This window comes from Aedes albopictus, chromosome 2 (assembly GCF_035046485.1).
Source record: "Aedes albopictus strain Foshan chromosome 2, AalbF5, whole genome shotgun sequence".
NCBI lineage: Eukaryota > Metazoa > Arthropoda > Insecta > Diptera > Culicidae > Aedes > Aedes albopictus.
In genome coordinates, this window is record NC_085137.1 from 413,834,561 (window position 1) to 413,856,927 (window position 22,367).

A 22,367-nucleotide genomic window follows, 5' to 3' on the forward strand; every position below is an offset into this window, starting at 1 on the left:
TGAAGGAATCCATTTCACACTTTCGACCTATTGTTTTTGTTAACGTTTGGTGGGTCGAACTTAATCATTCCTTACTTACCGTCTTTGTTAACCGGAGGCGCGTTGGGCAGCGTGAAAGCGTAACCACCTCCACTATTGTTTGCACCGCCCCCACTCGAACCCCCTCCAGCACTGTTTTGTCCCGCACCTTTGTATTCACCAATACCACTAACCCCTGCACCCCCTCCACCACTTCCACCTCCTCCACCCACACCGCCCCCAAACGCAGCACTTCCGTTTCCGGTTTGATGTGGCGAAGCCTGATGCTGAAGGGCATTCGCACCGAAACTGGCGTGCAGAGCCGCGAAATCACTCTGATCGCCCATGCCGAGTCCCACCTTCATGTCACGCACTTGCATTTTCAACTTTTCCAACACGTCCCCATGGCCGACACCCAGTCCGGCTGCTGCTGCTGCCGCTGCCGCGGCTGCCGTCAGTCCCGACAGGTTCGGAACGTTCATGTTGAGCGCCGTAAGGTTCCCAAGCACCCCGAGCGGGTGGTTCGGGCCGAACTGCGACGAGTGGCTGGCGCTGGAAAGAGATGGGAAAGGGTTGGATGTTTATTGTTAGTTTTGGCGACCTTCAACAAGTATGAGGGGAAATTTAAGGCTAGCTAGTTTGTGAACAGTGTTTTTCAACCTACTGGGAAAAATACATTTTGGAGGTTTAGTAAATCATTGCCTAACTAAAAATATATTTCTTGTTTTAAGCAATTTTTAAGCGTAATATCCCAACTAGGGCAAACACTATTTCTCAGCTTAGTGTTATATGAGTACTTTTACGAATATTAGCTAGAATAGAAACCTACTTCAACATATTCGCTAATTCCCATCATATCCCTTTCGTGACGAACCAGCACAACAGTGTTGTTGAGCGGTAGCAGGTTGGCATATTTTTTTCATCTGTTTAGACTTTGTTTTAAGTGACGTAAACTGTTTCAATAATTCAGCCATTACTTATACTAATTTGTGTGTAAACAAAATTTTGTTTACGTTGCCTGTGAGATTTATCACAACAAAGTAAACAAAATGTGAACAAAAACCGTAAAACATGAAAAAGTTTTATCTGTCGCATAATTTTTATTTCCGATTTGTCTAGGTAGTCAAAGCAAGAAACCGAAAGATTAATAGTAGTTCTTTCAAATGAGGTAAAATAATTGTTGTTTTGTTGGGATATCTAAGAGTTCTGGAGAGCCAAAGTTAAGCCATTTGTATGGAGATTTCAATTTTTTGCGCTCCGTCACGAAAGGGATATCAGGCGGAAAGTAGCCAATGATCACAGATATTCCAACTGACCTTTGCCAATGGCTCATCAGATGGAAGCAAAAAGATGTAGACTATCAATAACTACCCCCTATACCCTGAGAAAGATGGCATAGTCCATCGAAACGTCGGGCATCGAAAATATATATCGTTTTGATTGCACCGGAGACTGCAAGGCCGAAAACCCCCCAAGTACAAAATTACCAGTCGATAGCATCCACAAGTATACCACTGAAAATCGAATAATTACGCGAAATATCTCGTTTCTTCTGTGAAGGGCCCGCAATTCGTCCTCCACTTGATCGACTCACCTAGATCGCTGCGCAACAACGTTTTCTTGTACCGGTCGGATGACTCTCGAGAACCATTTTAGTCGGGTTTCTATCCGACATCCTGATGACGTGACCCGCCCACCGTAGCCTCCCGATTTTCACAGTGTGGACGATGGCAAGTTGGTTCTCTCAGTAGCTGATGCAGTTCGTGGTTTATTCGCCTTCTCCAAGCCCAGTTTTCTTCTTCTTTATGGCTCTACGTCCCCACTGGGACTTGGCCTGCCTAGCATCAACTTAGTGTTCTTTGAGTACTTCCACAGTTGTTAATTGAAGGAGTTTCTTTGCCTGCCATTGCATGAATTTGAATATTGTGAGGCAAGTACAATGATACACTATGCCCAGGGAGTCGAAAAAATTTTCCCGACCGGAACGGGAATCGAACCCGTCATCTCCGGATTGGCGATCCATAGCATTAACCACTTGGCTAACTGGAGACCCAACTGTACAGCTATAGCTGAAGATGAAGTTAATAAATTATAATAGTCCAAGTCCTGTGTTCCATCTGTATTCCGTCGTAGATAGTACGGGTACGTAACACCTTTCGTTCGAAAACTCCACGGGCGCATTGATCTTCTGCACGTATAGTTCATGATTCATGCCCATAAAAGGACTGCCGGTCCAACTTCGTTTGACGGTGAACTTTGTTCGATCGTAGAGTTCTGCGGAGTTCAAAGTAAGCTCGATTTCCTGCCACAATGCGTCTTTAAATTTCTCCCTTTGCCTTCATGTACTTCGTCTTCGGCACATTAATGACTAATGCGATTCGCCTGGCTTCATTCTTCAGTTGGATGTACGTTTCCGTCATCGTCTCAAATTTGCGAGCTATAATATCAACATCATCAGCGAAACCAAGCAGCTGAACGGACTTCGTGAAAATCGTTCCACTCGTATCTATCCCTGCTCTCCTAATTACACCCTCTAACGAAATGTTGAACAGCAAGCACGATAGACCATCACCTTACCGTAACCCTCTGCGAGATTCGAAGGGACTCGAGAGTGTCCCTGATACTCGAACTACGCACATCACTCGATTCATCGTCGCCATGATCAATCGTATCAGTTTATCCGGGAATCCGTATTCGTCCATAATCTGCCATAGCTGTTCTCGATCGAATGTATCATACGCCGATTTGAATTCGATGAACAAGTGATGTGGTGGCACATTGTATTCGCGGCATTTCTGCAACACCTGGCGGATGGCGAACATCTGGTCCGTTGTAGCGCGTTCACCCATAAATCCAGCCTGATATTGCCCCACGAACTCTCTTGCAATCGGTGATAGTCGGCGGCATAAAATTTGAGAGAGTATCTTGTAGGCAGCGCTCAGTAGTGTGATTGCGCGGTAGTTCCCGCAATCCAACTTGTCGCCCTTTTTTTAGATGGGACACGCGATACCTTCCATCCACTCCTCCGGTAATACTTCCTCCTCCCAAATCTTGGTAATGACCCAGTGTAGTGCTCTCACCAGTGCTTCTGCACCGTATTCTAGAAGCTCGATTGGTAGTTGATCTGCTCCAGCGGCTTTGTTGTTTTTCAACCGGCCAACCTCCTCCTCAATCTCTTGGAGGTCAGGGACTGGAAGTCTTTCGTCCTGTGCACATACTCCTAGATCTTTTACCACGCCACCTTCGGTACTTGCAACGTCGCCATTGAGATGCTCATCGTAATGCTGCCACCATCTCTCGACCACCTCACGCTCGCTTGTGAGAATATTCTCGTGATTATCTCGGCACATGTCGGCTTGTGGCACAAAGCCTATGTGCGAGCGGTTCAGCTCCTCGTAGAACTTTCGTGTGTCCCTAGCGCGGTACAGCTCTTCCATCGGTGCGCGATCTTGTTCTTCCTACTGGCGCTTCTTCATCCGGAAGACTGAGTTCTGCCTGTTCCGCGCCTGTTTGTAACGTGCCTCATTCGCTCTCGTACGGTGTTGCAGCATTCTCGCCCATGCTGCATTCTTCTCGTTTTTCAACTGTTCACATTCGCCATCGTACCAGTCGTTTCTGTGATTCGAAGTCGCGAAGCCTAGTGCTGTAGCCGAATTACTACCTATGGCGGATTGGATGCCCCTCTAGCCATCTTCAAGTGTAACTGCGTCAAGCTGCTCTTCCGTTGGTAGGGCCGTTGCTAACTACTGCGCGTAGTCTTCAGCCTCTTTTACTTTACGCAGCTGCTCGATGTTGAGTCGCGGCGTTCGACTTCGACGCGTGGTGATAACTGTCGAAAGTTTTGAGCACATGTAAGCGGTCTTTACACTTTACCGGGCCGAGACCGTGCCGGGCCCCGGTCACCAATTTCTTTCTAACGATATCTATGGCGTGCTTCTCACTAGCACGGCCGGGGCCCGACCGAGCCCCGGCACGATGTGATGTGAAACGCGCCATAGTAATCGCATGTAAGAAATCGATTGCCGGGGCACGGCCGGGGCCCGGCGCGGTCCCGGCCCGGCGTAATGGGAATAGCCCTGTATACAGCGACTATGTAGTGATCCGAATCTATATTCGCACTGCGGTATGTGCGGACATTGGTTATATCCGAGAAGAATTTACCGTCGATTAGAACGTGGTCTATTTGGTTTTCTGTTTGATGGTCGGGTGATCTCCAGGTGGCTTTGTGGATATTTTTACGGGGAAAGAAGGTGCTTCGGACTACCATACCACGGGAGGCTACCAAGTTTACGCATCGCTGGCCGTTCATTTGATACGGCGTGCAGGCTGTTACGCCCGATCACCGGTCTGTACATTTCCTCCCTTCCTACCTGCGCGTTCATGTCGCCGACAACGATTTTCACGTCACGCGGCGAGCAACCATCGTATGTTTGCTCTAACTGTGCGTAGAACGCTTCTTTCTCGTCATCAGGTCTCCCTTCGTGTGGGCAGTGGACGTTGATGATGCTGTAGTTGAAGAAACGGGCCTTAATTCTCAACATGCACATCCATGCGTTGATCGGCTGCCACCCGATCACACGTTGTCGCATCTTGCCCAACACTATAAATCCTGTTCCCAGTTCATTGGTGGTGCCACAGCTTTGGTAGAAGGTAGCCGCTCGATGCCCGCTTTTCCACACTTTCTGTCCAGTCCAACAAAGTTCCTGCAATGCCACGATGTCGAAGTTGCGGGGATGTAGTTCGTCGTAAATTGTCCTGTCACATTCTGCGAAACCAAATGACTTGCAATTCCATGTTCCAAGTTTCCAATCGCAGTCCTTATTTCGTCGCGTGGGTCTTTGCCGATTGTATCGAGTCGTATTTTCTCCTATGTTATTTGCAATGGGGATTTTTACGGGTGGCTTATTGGGCCTACGCCAACACTCCTGTCTCGCCGGAGGGCCATCGTGCCAGTTCTGTTTAACGTCCCAACCAACACTGGGACGACCACGCTGATGGGGCTACCACCTTGGATCTAGCTGGGCGTGGTGCAGCGTTTCTTACTCAGCCGCTGGATGCCAGAACAGACGCTGTTTGAGCCGCACCTCCTTGGTGAACAGACGCCTGGATCGTATCTCCTCAATCTAGCTGAAGTCAGAAGGACAACAGTGCCCAGGCTGCACTACCAGCTAAGCACACAACTCTTAACTGGCGGTCTTTGTCATCGCTTGACCCGTGGAAGCATGAGGTAGGAACTTGTGAGGACCAGAGCTATGTTGGACGCTCTCCTTATCGACTCACCGTTTTGCAGCCCATCCATGAAATCCACAAAGATGTTTATCTGAAGTTTCTCCAAAAATTTCTGCAAGGATTTTGCCAGAGTTTCCCAGATCTCTCAAGGGATTCCAACAGAAATGCCTCCAATCATTTTATCAGGTACCCTCTAGAGTTTTTGCCAAAGGGTTTATCCAGGAATTTCTCAAAAAAAAAATTCTCAAAGTTCTTCTGGGAACAATTTTACCATAGATTCCTCCCGAAATTCCATCGGGGAATTATCCATGAGATCCTCTAGAAATTTTTGCATGAATTGTCCTGGTGATTGATACATTTGTTCGGAAATTCTATCAAGGATTCATCCTGGATTTGCTCAAGGGTTTTCTTAGTAATTTTTCCGCCTAGCGGGCAAATATCGAAACAAGGTCACCGTTGTCAGATAGTTCTGAGCCTGCTGAATAAGTTTACTGAAGAAACTAGTCTTCTATCTCATCGGGATGAATGTTGAGGTATATGGTGTGCATTGTGAGTGGCCAATTTTGGTAATACTAGACAATACGGAGTAACTTCGGAATCAAATGAACCAGGTATTAATGCCCCGGAAGCCTTAACTAGAAAGATTTTTGGAGTTGTGAAATTTAATTCAATAACTGTCTAAAGTTTCTTTGCTCTGAGCGGGAATAGAACACTCATCCCACGGGATGGTACGGTTATGCGCTTGGTGACACTAAGCACACAACCACGAAGCTCTACAAATTTCATCAAAATCCAGGTTTAGACATACCAATAACCATGCAAGTGGAACAATTGGAGAATTCCTAGATCAAGCTGATGTTTTCGGCCAGATGAGTATGTTCTATGATACTGCAAACTCCAAGTGCAAGCGGTTGAATCTGGTAGTTGAAAATAATGGTTTTCTTCAAAAAAATTTCTTCCAGAATTTTTCCAGCTATTCCTCTGAAAATTCTTCTGAGAACTCCTTCCGTATTTCCTCCTATAATTGTTTCTGAAATGTTAACTGGATTTTTTCAGAATTCCTACCAAATTTTCTCTTAGGAATTTGCTCCCAGAGTTCCTCGCGAGATTGCTCCCGGATTTTTTTCAGAGATTTCAGAAAAGGAGCATCCATATAGTACGTCACGCAAAATTTGGGAATTGAGACCCCTCCCCCCATCGTACGGGTTTTTCGTATACCCAATACATTGCTTATCAGAATTTTCGAATCAATTTTTCCAATAACACCTCTCCAAGGATTCTTACCGAAATTGTTTCAAATTTTTCTCCCAGAAATTTTTTTAGAGAATCCTCCTAGAGTTCTACCAGTAATTCTTTCAGCGATTTATCCCGCTATTCTTTCAAAAAGTTTTCCGAAATTGCTCCAGAGATTTCTCCTGGATTTTTATCTGGGACTCTTTCCGGAACTATTTCTGGAACTTCAGTGGAAATTTTTTTCAGAGATTCTCCTGGAATTCGTCCAGAGGCATCTTCCGGAGTTCTTAGAGGGCTTTCTCCTGAAATCATTTAAGAATTCTTCCTTATATTGAAGAAACTTCCCAAAATTGTTTCAGTGATTCCTCCCGGAATTATCTTCGTCCGGAATTCTTTTCTCCCGGAATTCTACCAGAGACTTCTTGCGTGGCAATTCAAAGGGATCTTTTCAAGCTTTTCCCAAGAATACATCTTGGAAATCTTCCGTGGATTCCCCCTGTTATTTTTTTTCAGAAAATTCTCTCGGAATACCTTTTTTTCCTCCCTTGCTGGGGAAATTAAGCCACTGCGTCCAATAGGCTGAACTTTTGTCTAAAGCAATTCTTCCGGTGATTCTTCCAAAATTCACGCAGGAGTACCTCTCGAAAAACTTTCAATAATTACTCCTGTTATTTTTTCCCGAAACCCCTCTTGAATTTTTTCAGAGGAATCTTTTCTGAAATATTTCAGGTTTTTCTTCCAAAAATCTTCAGAGATTCCTCCTAGAGCTGCAGCAGAAATTCTTCTAGGGATTCATTCCGGCATTCTTTCAAATAGTTTTTTTTTCGATTGTTCTATAGATTTTTCTCAGAAATTTTCCAAGAATTATTTCCGAAACTTTTACAGGAACTTCACTCGAAAGTTTTCCAGGATTTTTTACAACTGCTCCGATTGAAATTCTTCCATAAATGTCTCCAGTCATTCTCCTCCAGCTCTAAAAGGACTTCCCCCTTAAAACACTTAAGAATTCATCTTGACATTTTTCAAGAAACTCCTCGTACTTTTTCCAGCCATTCCTCCCGGATTTTTTTTTTCTAACGGAACTCTCCTCGCGACTTTTTCCTGAACTATTCAAAGGACTTCTTTCAGGCTTTTCTAAGTAACAAACCCTGGAAAACTTCCGTAAATCCCTCCTGATATGTTTTAGGAAATTACCACTTTATTTTACCAGAAAACCCTTTCGAAATTTTTCCAAAGATTCTTCTCGGAATTCTTCCAGAGTTTCTTCCAGAATTCTTCAGAGATTCCTTCTAGAATTCCCCCAGAAATTCTTCGAGGGATAGCCAGATTCTTAAAAAAATCCGGATTTGTTCCAGAGATTTCACCCAGATTTTTTCCATGAACTCTTTCCGAAATTATTCCGAGATCTTCACTCGAAAACATTTTAGAGGTTTTTCCGGAAATTCTTCCAGGGACATTTTCGGGATTTTTTCAACGGTTCCGATTGAAATTCTTTCAGAAATTTCTCCAGGAATTTTTCTCGTGGCTTCCTGAAATAAGAAATAAGAATTCCTCCTGCTATTTTTCATGAAACTTCTCAAAATTCTTCCAGCTATTCCAGCTGAGATTCTTTCCTTCCCGAATTCTCCCGGAGATCTCCACCAGGGATTTACTTTCGCATTTTTCTCAATAATACATACTGGAAATCTTTCGTGGATCCCTCCTGGTATTTTTTCCAGAAAATTCTCCTGGAATACTTTAAAAAAGTTCCTATAAATTCTTCCAAAATATATTTCAGGAGTTCCTCCCGGAAATATTCTCCCCAGGTATCTCTCCGGAAATCTTCCTGAATTATCTGAAGCAATTCTTTCTTGGATTATTCCAAAATTCTCACAGGAATTCATTCTGGAATATTTCCAATAATTACTCCTGCTATTTCTTCAGAAAACTCTTTCGAATTTTTTTCCAAGGATTCTTTCTCGAAATTATTACAGGATTTTCTTCCAGAATCCTTCAAAGATTTCTCCTACAGTTCGACCTTTTCAGGGCGCTATTTGAACCTGTTGTAGTACGCTCAAGCGATTACGTCGATCCCATTCTCTTACCTTTTTTTCCCTATCTCATCCCTTATTCCTCCCTTCCCTCTCCCTCAGGTAAATGATGAATAGACTCGTATTCATGGCGATGACACAAATTTCTCAAATGGAGGAGAACGTCCCTCTGGAGCCGACCTACTAATACCTGATACCTGATACAGTTTGACCAGGAAACCTTCCAGGAATTCATCCCGGATTTTTTCAAAAAGTTCTCCGGAATCGTTCCAGAGATTTCTCAAGGAATTTTTCAAAAATCCTCTTTCCGGTACTATTCCGAGAACTGTACATGAAAGTTTTCCAAAGATTCTTCCTAGAATTCGTCCAGGGGCATCATCATGAATTCTTACAACGGTCCGATTGAAATACTTCCACAAATTTCTCCTGGAATTCTTCCGGAACTTATACAGGAATCCCCAGAAATTATTTGAGAAATCTTCATGACAATTTTCAAGAAACTCTTCAAAATTCTTCTAACCATTCCTCCCGGAATTATTCTCTTCCGAAACTCTTCCAAAGTTTTCTTCTGGAGCTGTTCAAAGGAATCCTTTCGGAGTTTTCCCAGGAATACATCCCGGAAACCTTACGTGGATTCCTCGTAGTGTTTTTTCCGGAAATTCTCTCGGAAATCTTTGGAAATGACTCTCTGTATTCTTCTCGGTTTGCTCCCGGATATATTCGTTACATTTCTTCCAGAATTTTTTAAGAGATTTCTCTCGGAATTCTTTCAGAAATTTCTGCTGGAATCTTAATAAGAATTCCTCCAGAAGTTTTCCAAGATTTTGTTTTGGACTTTTATATAAATTCCTTCCAAAACTCTTCACAAGATTCTTCTCGGATTTCTCGCAAGATTGGCTTCCTCAATTCTTCTAATATTTCCACGGGATGTGGAGCGGACCTGGTGTGATGGTTAGAACACTTGACTATCACGCCGAGGACCTGGGATCGAATCCCACTCCCAACAAACTCACAAAATGTGTGTTCTTCCTTCGGAAGGGAAGTAAAGCGTGGGTCCCGAGATGAACTAGCCTAAGGCTAAAAATCTCTTTTTTTATCTAGTTCATTTATTTGGGGCTCAATCGCGTATAACGCTTTGCGTAGCCGAAGGTCTTTTGTTGTACTTAATAGTATACATTATACAGAGTAATAACTTTTTCATGATATCTGTTAGTAATGGGTGGAAGCCAGGGTACTCGTGGCAGCTCGAGATTAGAAGGTCACATTTTGAGGGATGGACAGGGTAAGGATTGGGCCAAAGGATTCACTGCAGCTCATCCGGGAGTGAATCGCATCTTGCTAGCGTGTTCGGTGCCTTGTGGTGTTGGTACCAACTTGTTGTGGGACTTGGTCTTCCGGATGGCCAGGAGCAGCTTGGTAACATAAACAGGACAACACTACGTGGTCGATGTCATCATAACCGGAACCGCACTTAGTACAAACATTGCTCAACGCGAGGTTTATCCTGTGTAAATGCGCGTCTAGCGAGTAATGAGGCTAAAAATCCCGTTAATACAGATAAAAAAAATCCACGGGATCTTACGAATTGTTTGCGATATTATTTGAGGATTTCTTTAGGAGTTTTCATGAGAGTTGCTTCCGAAATACTGCCAGGAATTGCTCTCGAAAACATTCAAAGAATCCCAAGTAACCAAAACTTCCGCTTCCCATGACAAAATGCACTTTCAAGTTCTGCAAAGTTCAGATAAAGTTCCAAATGGAACTTTCTGGCTGCTTAAGAGGCTAACGATGAGCCTTGCTGGAACTTCGGTCACAAGTTCCGGCGAGGCTCATTGTTAGTCTCTTAAGCAGCCAGAAAGTTCCATTCGGAACTTTATCTGAACTTCGCTGAACTTTAAAGCTGCTTAAGATGCTACTCGGAACTGTGTCGGAACTTTCAAGATCATAGAAGTTCAGTTCAGTAGCATTGTGTTTCAATGAAGATTAAATTTATTTCTTTTACAGAAAACAACTGTTTAAGCATACACGAATAAAAGACAAATATGACTTTATCAAATCACTCAATACTAGGCTTGAGCAAAAAAATGCTACCTATTGGATTCCAACCGATAGTCGCTACGTGAGAACCCTACGCTCTACCACAGTACTACAGTTGCGATTGAGTAAACAGCAGGTAAAGTCTGACTTGAATCGATTTTCTGTCGGCAGCTAGTTTTGCACATTTGTACAGCAGTGAAGTTAGCTTGACTTCGTCAAGTGTCTTTAGCAGCGCAGTGGTAAGTCGGTCGGTTATCACGCAAGAAGATCCAGTTAAAATCTACAAAGTTCCATTTGAGTTGTATTGACTTTTCATGTGAACTATTCGAGTTATCGCAGTTATCACAAACTTGTTGAATTATGGTTTTGGATAACTGATAAACATTCGCCAACTAGAAAAAGATCAAGGTGATACCTTTATCCTCCTTCTAACTTTTCTCGGAAACTATTTCCAAAAATATTGCTTAGTTATTTTAAAAAAATCGGAATAAATTGTTCCTTGGGTTGTTGTAATTATCAAATCCCGTTCGGTAACCACTGCCCCGGGACATGAAACAAATTAATCATAAAATAATTAAACAAGACGCGACGCGTCCCTCGGTTTGTCTTGGCTTACTCCCAAATGTAATTTGATGTGCGATGGTACCCAAACCCAGGCCCGACTCGGCCTGCCATTCGATTCGTTCGATCTCTCTTACGCTTACCTCAACTCTGAGTGATGATCTGGACTGCGGCCAAACTCCATCCCGGATGTCATCCTCCGGTGCTCCTCTCGATCGAAGGCCGATGTGCCCTACGCCTTTTCTTCTTCTTCGACCACCACGACCAAACTCACATTAATGTCTTTTGATTCACCTTTCCCAGGCCCCGCGACGCTGGGATGATCCTGGCGTTGATCGTCTTCTTCGTCTCGGTCAACGTTATTCTGAAAGTGCACGAACATAAATCGAAATTAGCATCTTCGTCGGTCGTCGGTCGTCGGAGTACTTGGGAAAAAATGATTAATCGAACGTGTGTCTCCTCGAATGCTGCTAGAGGGAATCGTAATCATTCTGAATAGAGCACGGACGGCGCCGCGGTGATGATGTCTGGGCACCGAGAATTCCCCGTCCGTGCTTACGAATAGATCAGCAGGCAATGCGCTTCTGCCAAGAACCAATCTACCGCCTCTCCTACAATGTATCGCAGCGGAGTGATCGCGCCAAGTGGAGAAAACCCAGACTGGGCAGCAGACGAAGACGCAGACCGAAGAAATTGATGGTGTGAAATATTTCGGGTGCGCGACATCACACCGATAAGGTCGTGAGATGAACGCGAGTCGGTTAGATGGGGAGCCAGACGTGAAGCGAAACAGGCGATAAAGATGTAGACTACCGAATAACTATAAAAGTGTGTGGTTTAATGGGGTTATGGCTTGGAGTGTGTGGATTTCGGATGATATTAAAGTGTCAAATTAATAAATTTAATGTGGATTTTATAGTTGCCGGTTTTCGAAAGGTAGGGTTAGGCGGAGAGGAGGTTGAAGAAGATACAAAGCTAAGCGGCTTGTATTAACACTCTTGTTATAAAATACTTGATGGGTTCATAGAGCAGAAGCGAAATATGCGTAGCTCTTCAGCAAGATCACACTGAGGATGTCTGGGTTCAATTTCCTCGGAACGTGGTCCGATAAATTTTCTCTAGGACCCCGGACACCCCTCTCGAGATCCCAAGGAAGCCCCATAAAAGCCTCACAGTCCCAATAAAACGTCCAAAAATACTCCTACGACCTCCGGTTTTTTTTTTAACCCCCACGCATGCCCCTACAATCCGCGAGATGCTCCCGTGAGACCTACTGAATACCCAGTCTTTCACTCTGGGCCAGGACTCTAGGTTGTGTAGTTAATGGGGGGAGGGATGGGATTTCCAGGCGGCGACGAAGAATAACTTCTGATTTTGATCTATTTATTTGCCTTTGAGACAGATGGCGTTTCTACTCGGTGAGGAAACGAGAAACTTATAGCTGTTTACAATTTCTTCCTCCAATTAAATTCTTTGAAAATGGTCTTGAAAACGTCCTGAAACCCTTTTCCAGACTCATATCGGCGCTATTGCATGCAGTAAACCCTTCTGAAACCACCCTAAGACCTCCGTGAACTTCTCTAAAATTCTCTTGAAGCCCGCTGGAACTCCTGACTCCAACTGAAACCTTCTAAAACGCATATAAACTGCTGTAAACCCTCCCTGAGACCATCACGAACTTTTCTTTAACCCCTTGGGATCCCTTTACAACCCCCATAAACTCCCGGGAAAGCTCCTAAACCTCAATGGTTCACGCAAAAACCGAAAGCAACCCGCGAGGAAGCTTTCGTTTGCTTATCAAACTAAAAGCTCATCAGTCTTTGGCACATGTTTCGTGCACGGAGGGAAATCATCGAAACATAATTTTATATGCTTTCTATAATCCTCATTTTATACACCACATTTGCCCCCTTCTCAACTTTTAGGTAGTTTTAGATATGCTAATTTTTGTTTGAAATCGATAAAATCATCATCCTCATCATCATCATCATCATCATCATCATCCTCATCATCATTTTCCTCATCATCTTCATCATCAATCTCATCTCCATCATCATCATCCTCATCACCAGTTTCCTCCTCATCATCATTACCATTATCATCATCAACATCATTTTCATCATTATCCTCATCCTCATCATCCTTTTTATCATCATCACCATCAACAATCTTATCATCATCATTTTTCTCATCATCATCATCATCATCCTCATCCTCATCATCATCATCATCATCATCATCATCATCATCATCATCATCATCATCATCATCATCATCATCATCATCATCATCATCATCCTCTCATCATTTTCCTCATCATCATCATCATCATCCTCTCATCATTTTCCTCATCATCATCATCCTCATCATCATCCTCATCATCGTCATCATCATCATCATCATCATTTTCCTCATCAACATCATTATCATTCTCATCATCATCCTCATCATCATCATCATTCTCATCATCATCATCATTATCATCATCGTCATCCTCTCATCATTTTCCTCATCATCATCATCATTATCATCATTTTCTTCATCAACATTATCATCATTCTCATCATCATCCTCATCATCATCATCTTCATCATCATCATCATCAATCTCATCATCATCATCATTATCATCATCATCATCCGCTCATCATCATCCTCATCCTCATCATCATCCTCATCCTCATCATCATCATCCTCATCCTCAGCATCATCATTATCATCATAATCATTTCCATCATCATCATCATCATCGTTATCATCATCCTCATTATACTTATCATCATCACCATCCTCTCATGATCATCATCATCATCATCCCGTTATGGTTCACTGACGTGTGAGCATTTAGTTTTAAGTTATTTTTATAATGTTTTTTGAAAAGAAAAAGAGGTTTTGTGCCTCTTTGAGAAAGATTTCGTTTTTGAAATGCCAAAATCACTCAAAGGGGTTTTTCCCTCTTTCAAAATTAAATTAAATTCAAGTTAAAATAAACAATAACAATAACAATCATCATCATCATCATCATCATCATCATCATCATCATCATCATCATCATCATCATCATCTTTATCATTATCACTTAATCATTTTATGGCTATATCGGTCTTTTTCTACTCAGAGTGTAAGGGAGTAGAGATCAAAGTGGATAATGATATGATAGATATATTCGAACAAGTGTGAAAATTTATAGAAGGTGAAATTAGGCAAGTAGGCCATGTATTGAACGAATACATCGAATGCGTGAAACTGCTGCCGTACGACCTGTGCTTTTAAACAGATCGGCTTGGTTGGTAGTTCATACCACCTTACCAAGACTACCAACCAAGCCGATTGGTTTGTGGCCCTGAGTGCTTGCATGTCCTCCTCGAGTCCAGGTCTCGTGCACGTGCTTGAGAAACTACTGTCATGGCCATAGATTTTTAAGAACTGAGCTCCAAAACACTTTAGCATGACCCAGGAAACTCAAGAGTTTCCAAGAATACCTTGAGACGCTCAACTATTTAGTGAACATGATTGATTATGTAGCGGAAAGAATTTTGAAACAAATGTTAACTGGAAGTTCTTAGTTGAAGGGAAGTTTAGTAATCCTAAACCACCTCAAAAGTATTTTGGAACGACTTTGAGTTTCACAGAAGTTCACGGATGTGGGTTAGTTAGGCTACGTAACGTAACTTTTCATATCACAAACAAGGACTACAACGAATGCAGATTTGAAAAATTAAGTTTCATGAAAATTTGTACAACCTTAAATATTTCAAAGGTACAGAACAATTGAAGAATATTCATCATTAACCATTCTTCAATACAGCAGGCTAGCATTGCAAGTGTAGATATAAAGTTGTGTACTCCATTGGATTACCTAAATTATCACAAAACTATCATGAAGTCACCCTAGAGAGTTAAGAGGTTGTTCATGGATCCTATTTGGTTGTGTAACATTACTATCTAAAACGAAATCACCATTAATTGCTAAGCTCAACAGTAAGGAAGATCCATTATATCTCATAAGTATATAACAACGCTTATTGTTTCTCGAACTTCTTTGGTTAATACAGTTTATTATGTAACACTACTTCACGTAGTGACAAAAGCTGTTATCACAAGTGTACATCTGAAGCTATGATCTCCGGAAAAGGTTGGTTGATCTGGAGTATCTCAAAAGTATCTTGGAATGACTCATGAAATGTCAGTGGGATTACAGATTAAAGGTGAATATGTAATGTTACAGCTCATTGTGAGAATAACTACTGTTGCTGTCAAGAAATAAACTTCAAGACAGTTTGGACGACCCTAAATGTCCCTAAGGTTTATCATACTATCTAGTAGACTCCAGGTTGGTCCAGTAACTGTGGTTGATTATGCAACGTTACTCAGTATAACAAATATGGCCACTGTTACTGGTGTAGACCTGAAGTTTTGAACTCCAAGGTAGTTTGGCTGACCTGGATTATCCCTATAGTGTCTATAATTGGCATTATAGACTACAAGATCTTCACAGATCCCAGTAGATTTGAATGCAATGCTATTATTTATGGCGAAAACACATAAAATTATTCTAGTAGATTTGAAGGACTCCACTATAGGACAGTTTGGAACAAGTAGAACATCCTAGAATTAAAAAAAAAACTTTCTGATATTCATGACCAAGTTTAAATGAATGCAAGTAATCTTCGACCGTAAAGGTAAAACGACCGAGAAAAAGCGGAAACGTGATATCGACAATCACGGATTTTGACCAAATTTGGTTGGAATGTTATGGAATGTAATGGAGGAAGAAAACCCAAATTCTCGTCTTGGCAATACAATAAAAATCCATGTCTTCCCCCTTCCTTTTTTTAATTTATAGCTTTGAAACTATAGCATATACACACCTTCGACTTTTTCGAAGAAAATTGTCAGAGGAATCCCGTAGAAATATTGTTTTTTGAAGTTGCCAAACATGATATTTTTCAATTTCAAAATTTAAAATCGATTTTTTTATCGGACATTTTCTAATCGAAAATGCTTAACTCCTCGAGGTCTTTTTCGCCGTTCCAGAGATACAGCACTTTAAAGCTTGTTGAAGTTGAAGTTCAAAATGTATCTATCAAGATCGTGATTTTAATTGTTGTTCTATCTATTGAAACATTTTTTTACGGAAGTATTGCCAAATATAGCAATGCTTTAGTAAAAAAAAAACTGGTTTACATACTTTTGATACGTTTGTATCGAAGCCTAGGGTTAAAAATCTGATTAATACAGAACAAACGTTTGTATCGAATCCAATCATAAAAAAATATTTTCATATGAAATCAGATGCCATTTTCTTTGAACTGATTAAGACTGTGGTGAATAAAAGAATATGACAAGATAATATGTTGCCAGTTCATCAATGTATATGAAAATGAATTCCTGTCTGTCTGTCTGACCCTTATAGACTCGCAAACTACTGGCCGAGAAAATTTAGTTGTACGTTATATCGAAGAGTACATACAGGGGATGGCCAAAATGTTTGGGATAGGCAACTTTTTTTCTCCTACAAAAAAATTCAACATGCTGTAACTTTTCATAGAGTGCATCAAAAATTGTCAAATTTTGACTGTTTGTCAACCTATTATATGTGCATCATTGGTACAAATTTGGGCTCGATTGATTAATTTTTCGCGAAGTAAGAACCGTTCGGGTAGAACACTATTATTTAGATAACTTATATTTGAACTGCCATATCTCGGAAACCAGTGAACCGAATTGAATGAATTTTTTAACGTTTATCCTGAAGTCTCTTCTAAAGTTGATAAAATACTTCATCATTAAATTTCTTCAAAAATTAGATTTTTAACAATTGTTTCCAGAAGTTTCTTCAATGTTATCTTCTAAAGTTGCTGCATAAGTTGCTTCAAATTTATTGTTCAAAGTTTCCTCAGGCGTTCTAGGCATATTTTGTGTCTTGTACAGTTGGTCCTGGAATCTTGTTTGTAGTTACTCCTGAAAATTCTCTTTTTGTTGCTCGAGGAATTTATTCTAAAGTTGTTTAAGAAATTTCTGTTAGAGTGGCACCAGAACCTTTTTCTAGGAGATGCTCCTATAATTTCAATGCAGTATCGCCACAACTTTCTCATTGAGTTTCTTCAGGTTTATTTTCTCCAGGATGATTTGAGTTTCTCCATATGTTTCGCTTAGAGTTGCTTAAAAATTTTCTCCAATAATGTTTCCGGGAGTTTCTCCAAAAACGTATCCAAAAGTTTCTCCAAAAGGGCACAACAGACGCTTTATGAATCTCGCCTGAGATTTTTTTCTTTAAATTCGTTCAGGAGTTCCGCTTCGACAATTTAAATTGGATTCGTAAGTTTTGTTTCGAAAAATGTGTGAGTCTTATAAAAGAAATTTGAACAAACAGTGAAAATTAAACAATATTGGCAACCAAATTGAGATTTGTTGATAATTTTGTTAAAAACTTCGTGCTTTGTGTTTTATGTTCTTCGGAAAAGCGAAATGTGAAATATTTGCTCAGCGTTGCAGTGACTGCGCTTAAAAATTGCAACTAATTTTTTAAATGCCGAAATATTTCGGAGTTGCGATTTCGAATCTTACCAGAATGGATTTTTCTTTTTGTTTATTTATCATTTAATTTGTGTTCTACGCTGTGAAAATTGATCAGCATTTTTTTTGTTTGATTTCTTAATAATTTTAACGAGTTATTTCAAATAATCGTTCAAAAATTTCGATTCGTCTCAAAGTACTCCGCGGGCCGCATCTTAAGGTATGGAGGGCCGCAGGATGAGCACCACTGAAGTATACCAATAATGCAATGTTTCAGGCCCTAAAACTCCATTAAACAGCCGCGATTTTGAATTCGGAGCCACCATATTAACTTTAAGATCGCCATCATGGATATCCTGATCGCCATTTTGGACTCTGGACCCATACCAAATATACAAATATTGCATGGTTTTAGATCCTAAAACTTCATTAAACAGCCGTTAGAGCCTAAATCTCCATCAAACAGCAACCATCTTGAAACTGAAGCCCCCATCTTGGATTTTAGATCGCCGTCTTGTACATTCTGGTCGCCATATTTTGACACCGGACATGTTACTCATACCAAATATACTCATATTGCATGGTTTTAGAGCCTTAAACTTCTTTAAACAGACGCCATCTTGAATTTGAAGCCACCATCTTGGATTTCAGACCGCCATCTTGGATATTCTATTCACCATTTTAAGAGTCCAGACATCTTCCCCATATCAAATATTCCCATATACATATACCGCTGTACTGCTATATGCGGCATATAGCATACTTTAAGAGCCTAAATCTCTATTAAACACCCGCCATATTGCATTGTGAGCCGCCACCGTGGAGCTTCTGACCTCCAGTGTTGATTTCCACACTAAACTCGCCCCATGCTGATGGGGCTAGTTCAGTTTTATATACGGCCAGTTCTACCGCCAGTTCTGGTCTGGATCACTGAAATGGCCATAACTCCGGAACGCCTTGGCCGATCTGGACCATTTTTGATAGCAAACGATTCCGGTTTGATTCAAGCTATAATCCGAAAAATCGGCCAATGGGAAGTGCCTTAAAAGTGAGTAAACTTATTTTGCGCACATACATACATGCCCATAATCTCAATTCGTTGAACTGAGTTGGTTGGTATATGCGACTTGATCCTCCGAGCCTTTTTTCGAAAAATCGTTTTTTGAGTGAACATATAATATTTTAGTACACTAAGTGTACGGGAAAGGTAAAACACTACTTTCGAGCTTTTTTGCTTTAGTTATCTAACTAAACCAACAGATTCCAAGATCTTTTTGGTAGCAAATTTAATAATCTTTCAAATGCGATAAGTTTGATTATTTTCAAGTTATAGCCAGTTTGAGACAAGCAAAGTCAAAAACATGTAAAGTTCAATTACTACGTAACGGTTGAGATTTGACCATATGGGTGAAACATTTTTGTCACCGGTCTGAACCAGTTTGCTTGCTAACGTTCATAAGGATATCAAAAAATCCTAGCTTTGCTGTGTCGCATACATAGGTTCAGTTCAATTTTATATTTAGCCGCTTTTGGAGGGACACCTGGAACTGGCTACGGCACTACCAGCAGTCTCTAATGTGGTCCTAACCTATTACTTTGATAACCAGTCATCAGGTTATCAGAAAAGCCGTTATTTGTTGTATCGCATGCATGAGTTTGGTACTCTTTTATGTTTGGCCACATCCGTCGGGACCCCCGGAACCAGTTCCGGACAACTACCGTTTCAGATATGGCCTGATACTTTTTTCCTGCTGACCTTTCATCAGGTTATCGAAAATGCCGCTGTTTGATGTGTCGCATGCATGGGTTTGATACTCTTTTAAATTTGGCCACTTCCGGTGGGACATCCGGAACCGGTTCTGGAACACTCCCGGTTGAGATATGGTCTGATACTGTTTTCCTGCTTACCGTTCATAAGATAATTGAAAATGCCGCTGTTTGATGTGTCACATGCATCGGTTTATATTTGGCCACTTCTGGCGGAACATCCGGAACCGGTTCCGGAACACTACCAGTTCAGATGTGGTCTGATACTGTTTTCCTGCTTACCGTTCATCAGGTTATCGAAAATGCCGTTGTTTGATGTGTCGCATGCATGGGTTTGGTTCACTTTTATATTTGGCCACTTCTGGTGGGACATCCGGAAGCGGTTTCGGAACACTACCGGTTCAGATGTGGTCTGATACTGTTTTTCTGCTAACCGTTCATCAGATTATCGAAAAAGCCGCTGTTTGATGTGTCGCATGCATGAGTTATGTTCAATTTGATATTTGGCCACTTCCGGCGGGACACCTAGAACCGGTTCCGGAACACTACCGGTTCAGATATGGTCTGAGACTATTTTCCTGCTTATCGTTCATCAGATAACCGTAAATGCCATGGTTTGATGGTTCGCATGCATGGGTTTGGTACATTTTCATGTCTAGCCCCTTCCAGGGATACCGATCCGGAACACCTAAATGTCCATAACTTCGGAACGGCTGGGCCGACCCGAACCATTTTCAATAGGAAACAATGGGACCAGATTCCGCGTCGAAAGAGCCGTCGATCATTAAAATCGGTTGATATTTACTATCTAAAAGTGAGGTGACCTTTTTTGTACACATACACATACACATACATACACACACAGGCATCATCTCAACTCGTCGAGCTGAGTCGATTGGTATATAAAAATTTGCCCCTCCGGGGACTCTATCAAAATTTTATTTTTGGACTGAACATACATATAGCCTTTCGGTACACCTTGGTGTACGAGAAAGGCAAAAAGCCCGAAAGGATCTCTAACACCTTCAGAAACCCTCCAAAACATCCCTGAGACTCCAACGAACTTATCTTCAACCCTTGGGAACCCCTTGCGATCCCCTGAAACTCGCGAAAAGGCTCCTGAAACCAACTGGAATGCCATAAGCCCCCTCAAACCCCTGGAATGCTTTGAAACACCTTGACATCCCTCTGAAATTTCCCCTGAAGCTTTTACAAAGTTCCTTGAAACCATCCTTCAATTTCCTTGAAAGTCTTTGATACATTCTAAAACGTCTTGAAACGCATATAAAATCCCTCTGAGATTATCAAAAGCATCATATAAACCTTGGAAAACCCCCTGAAGCCTTATAAAATTCACTGGAACACTTTCAACGCCTTCAAACCCCTGTGAAGCGCTCCTGAAGCACTATTGTAAGTTCCTGAATTACAATAATGAAACTTCACTTAAGTATGCTCTCTGGAACTCCCTGAGATCATCAGACTCCCCTGAAACGCAATGAAACACCTTCAAATCCTTGTCAAATTTCTGACAATCCTCTTGAATTTCCCTCAAGTTCTCCGAAACGCCTCGAAAGCATTCAAAGTTCTTCTGAAACTCCGCATCCTCCTCACGCAACCTGTTTTAAGGTACCTACAATTCTAAAATCCATTTAGCATTACATGGCAACCGCAAGTGAAAATTATGGCGTCATATTTGTATTGTTATATCATCATGAAGTTGACATTGTCAAAATAAATGAATGAATGAAAATTGTAAATGAATCAATGTGAATCACTATCAGAACACCTTTTGTCACCCCATCAAAAATTGATTTTGATCCATCTTTAATCCCTTCAGCATATCAAATTTATCGGCATAGATTATTCCACTTGGAAGTGACAACAACGTTCATAACGCATCGAAATTAAAACCTGCAGGACATTGTTCCGGCATACCTTCCTATCCCTTCACCCGATCAGGCATATACAGGTAGGTACAGCAGGTTCTTGACCTGTCTGGTCGTCATAAGCTTGATATTTGATCTGCCTGCAGCCAGAGCCCGGCTTGTTTGCCCTGGATGGAGCTGGTGACTGGTGGAATGGATCGCCCGCTTGTGCGACAACTGAACGATATTGTAGCCAGGCCGTTCGTTATTGATATATTGTACTCGCACGTTGCCGGCGTTGGTTGGTTGCCTCATAATTTCGTTCCATTATTATTTAATTATGCCCACCACAACCAACTGCTCTCTACGATGCGGTCAAAGTGACGAACGGTGACGAGGAACGGCGGACAATGTCGCGGACATTTTCGCAGGAAAAGGAGTGTTTGTCACAAGTCACACAACAAAGCCCGGATGGCCGGGGCTCTTTATCTGGGAAGGCATTATAAATGTGACGCGCGACATCTGGTTTCGTGCTGGATCGGAGTGTATAACCGCTGGGGATAATGGGTTGAGAGGAAGGTGGAAGGTTAGGGAGTGGTATATTATTGATTCATATTAAATACGTGACTGGAACACGGTTGAAGAGAAATCGTGGAACGGACAAATCAATGTTTCGAACTGTGGAGTGACTGAAAACCAATGCCAATTTGACGAAAATGGATAGAGTCTAAGTTTAAGTAAAGTAGATTCGAGGGGGTTATCACATACCATTTAGGTGTAGCTGTCTCTATATGAGAATTCCTACCAAATATTTATAACAAAATACTGTCTAAATTTCAGATGAAATTTTGGAAACTTTTACCGATTCCATAATAGACTGGCAGTTATGGTTCTAAGTCGTTTGTCGGTTAATAATACAGGGTATTCAATCCAGTCGGGGAAGGGTTCGTCATATTTTCTTCTCGTTTCAGAGAGCGAGCAATGGCGCTTAAACCTAGGCTTTCGAGCCAGGACATAAGGGGTTAACACCATAAATACCTTTGTCTCATCCCATGAAGAAGATGAGCCCCAACGGAGTGACATTACCTTTCTTAGCAACGTCACTCCCA

General features: G+C 41.6%; 1 protein-coding gene across 4 annotated transcripts in view; it reads right to left on the reverse strand.

Moving 5' to 3' along the window:
* The window catches only part of LOC109417878 (protein dead ringer-like), a 462,566-nt gene that overhangs the window by 368,820 nt on the left and 71,379 nt on the right, over positions 1 to 22,367 (reverse strand). For all 4 annotated transcript variants that reach the window (XM_062853473.1, XM_062853471.1, XM_062853472.1 and 1 more), the window contains exons 2-3: positions 11,252 to 11,472; positions 80 to 570 (exon numbers count right to left, since the gene is read on the reverse strand). In XM_062853473.1, the coding sequence (XP_062709457.1) occupies positions 80 to 570; positions 11,252 to 11,304 (544 nt within the window). In that variant the 5' untranslated portion in view covers positions 11,305 to 11,472. The remainder of the gene's footprint in view (positions 1 to 79; positions 571 to 11,251; positions 11,473 to 22,367) is intronic.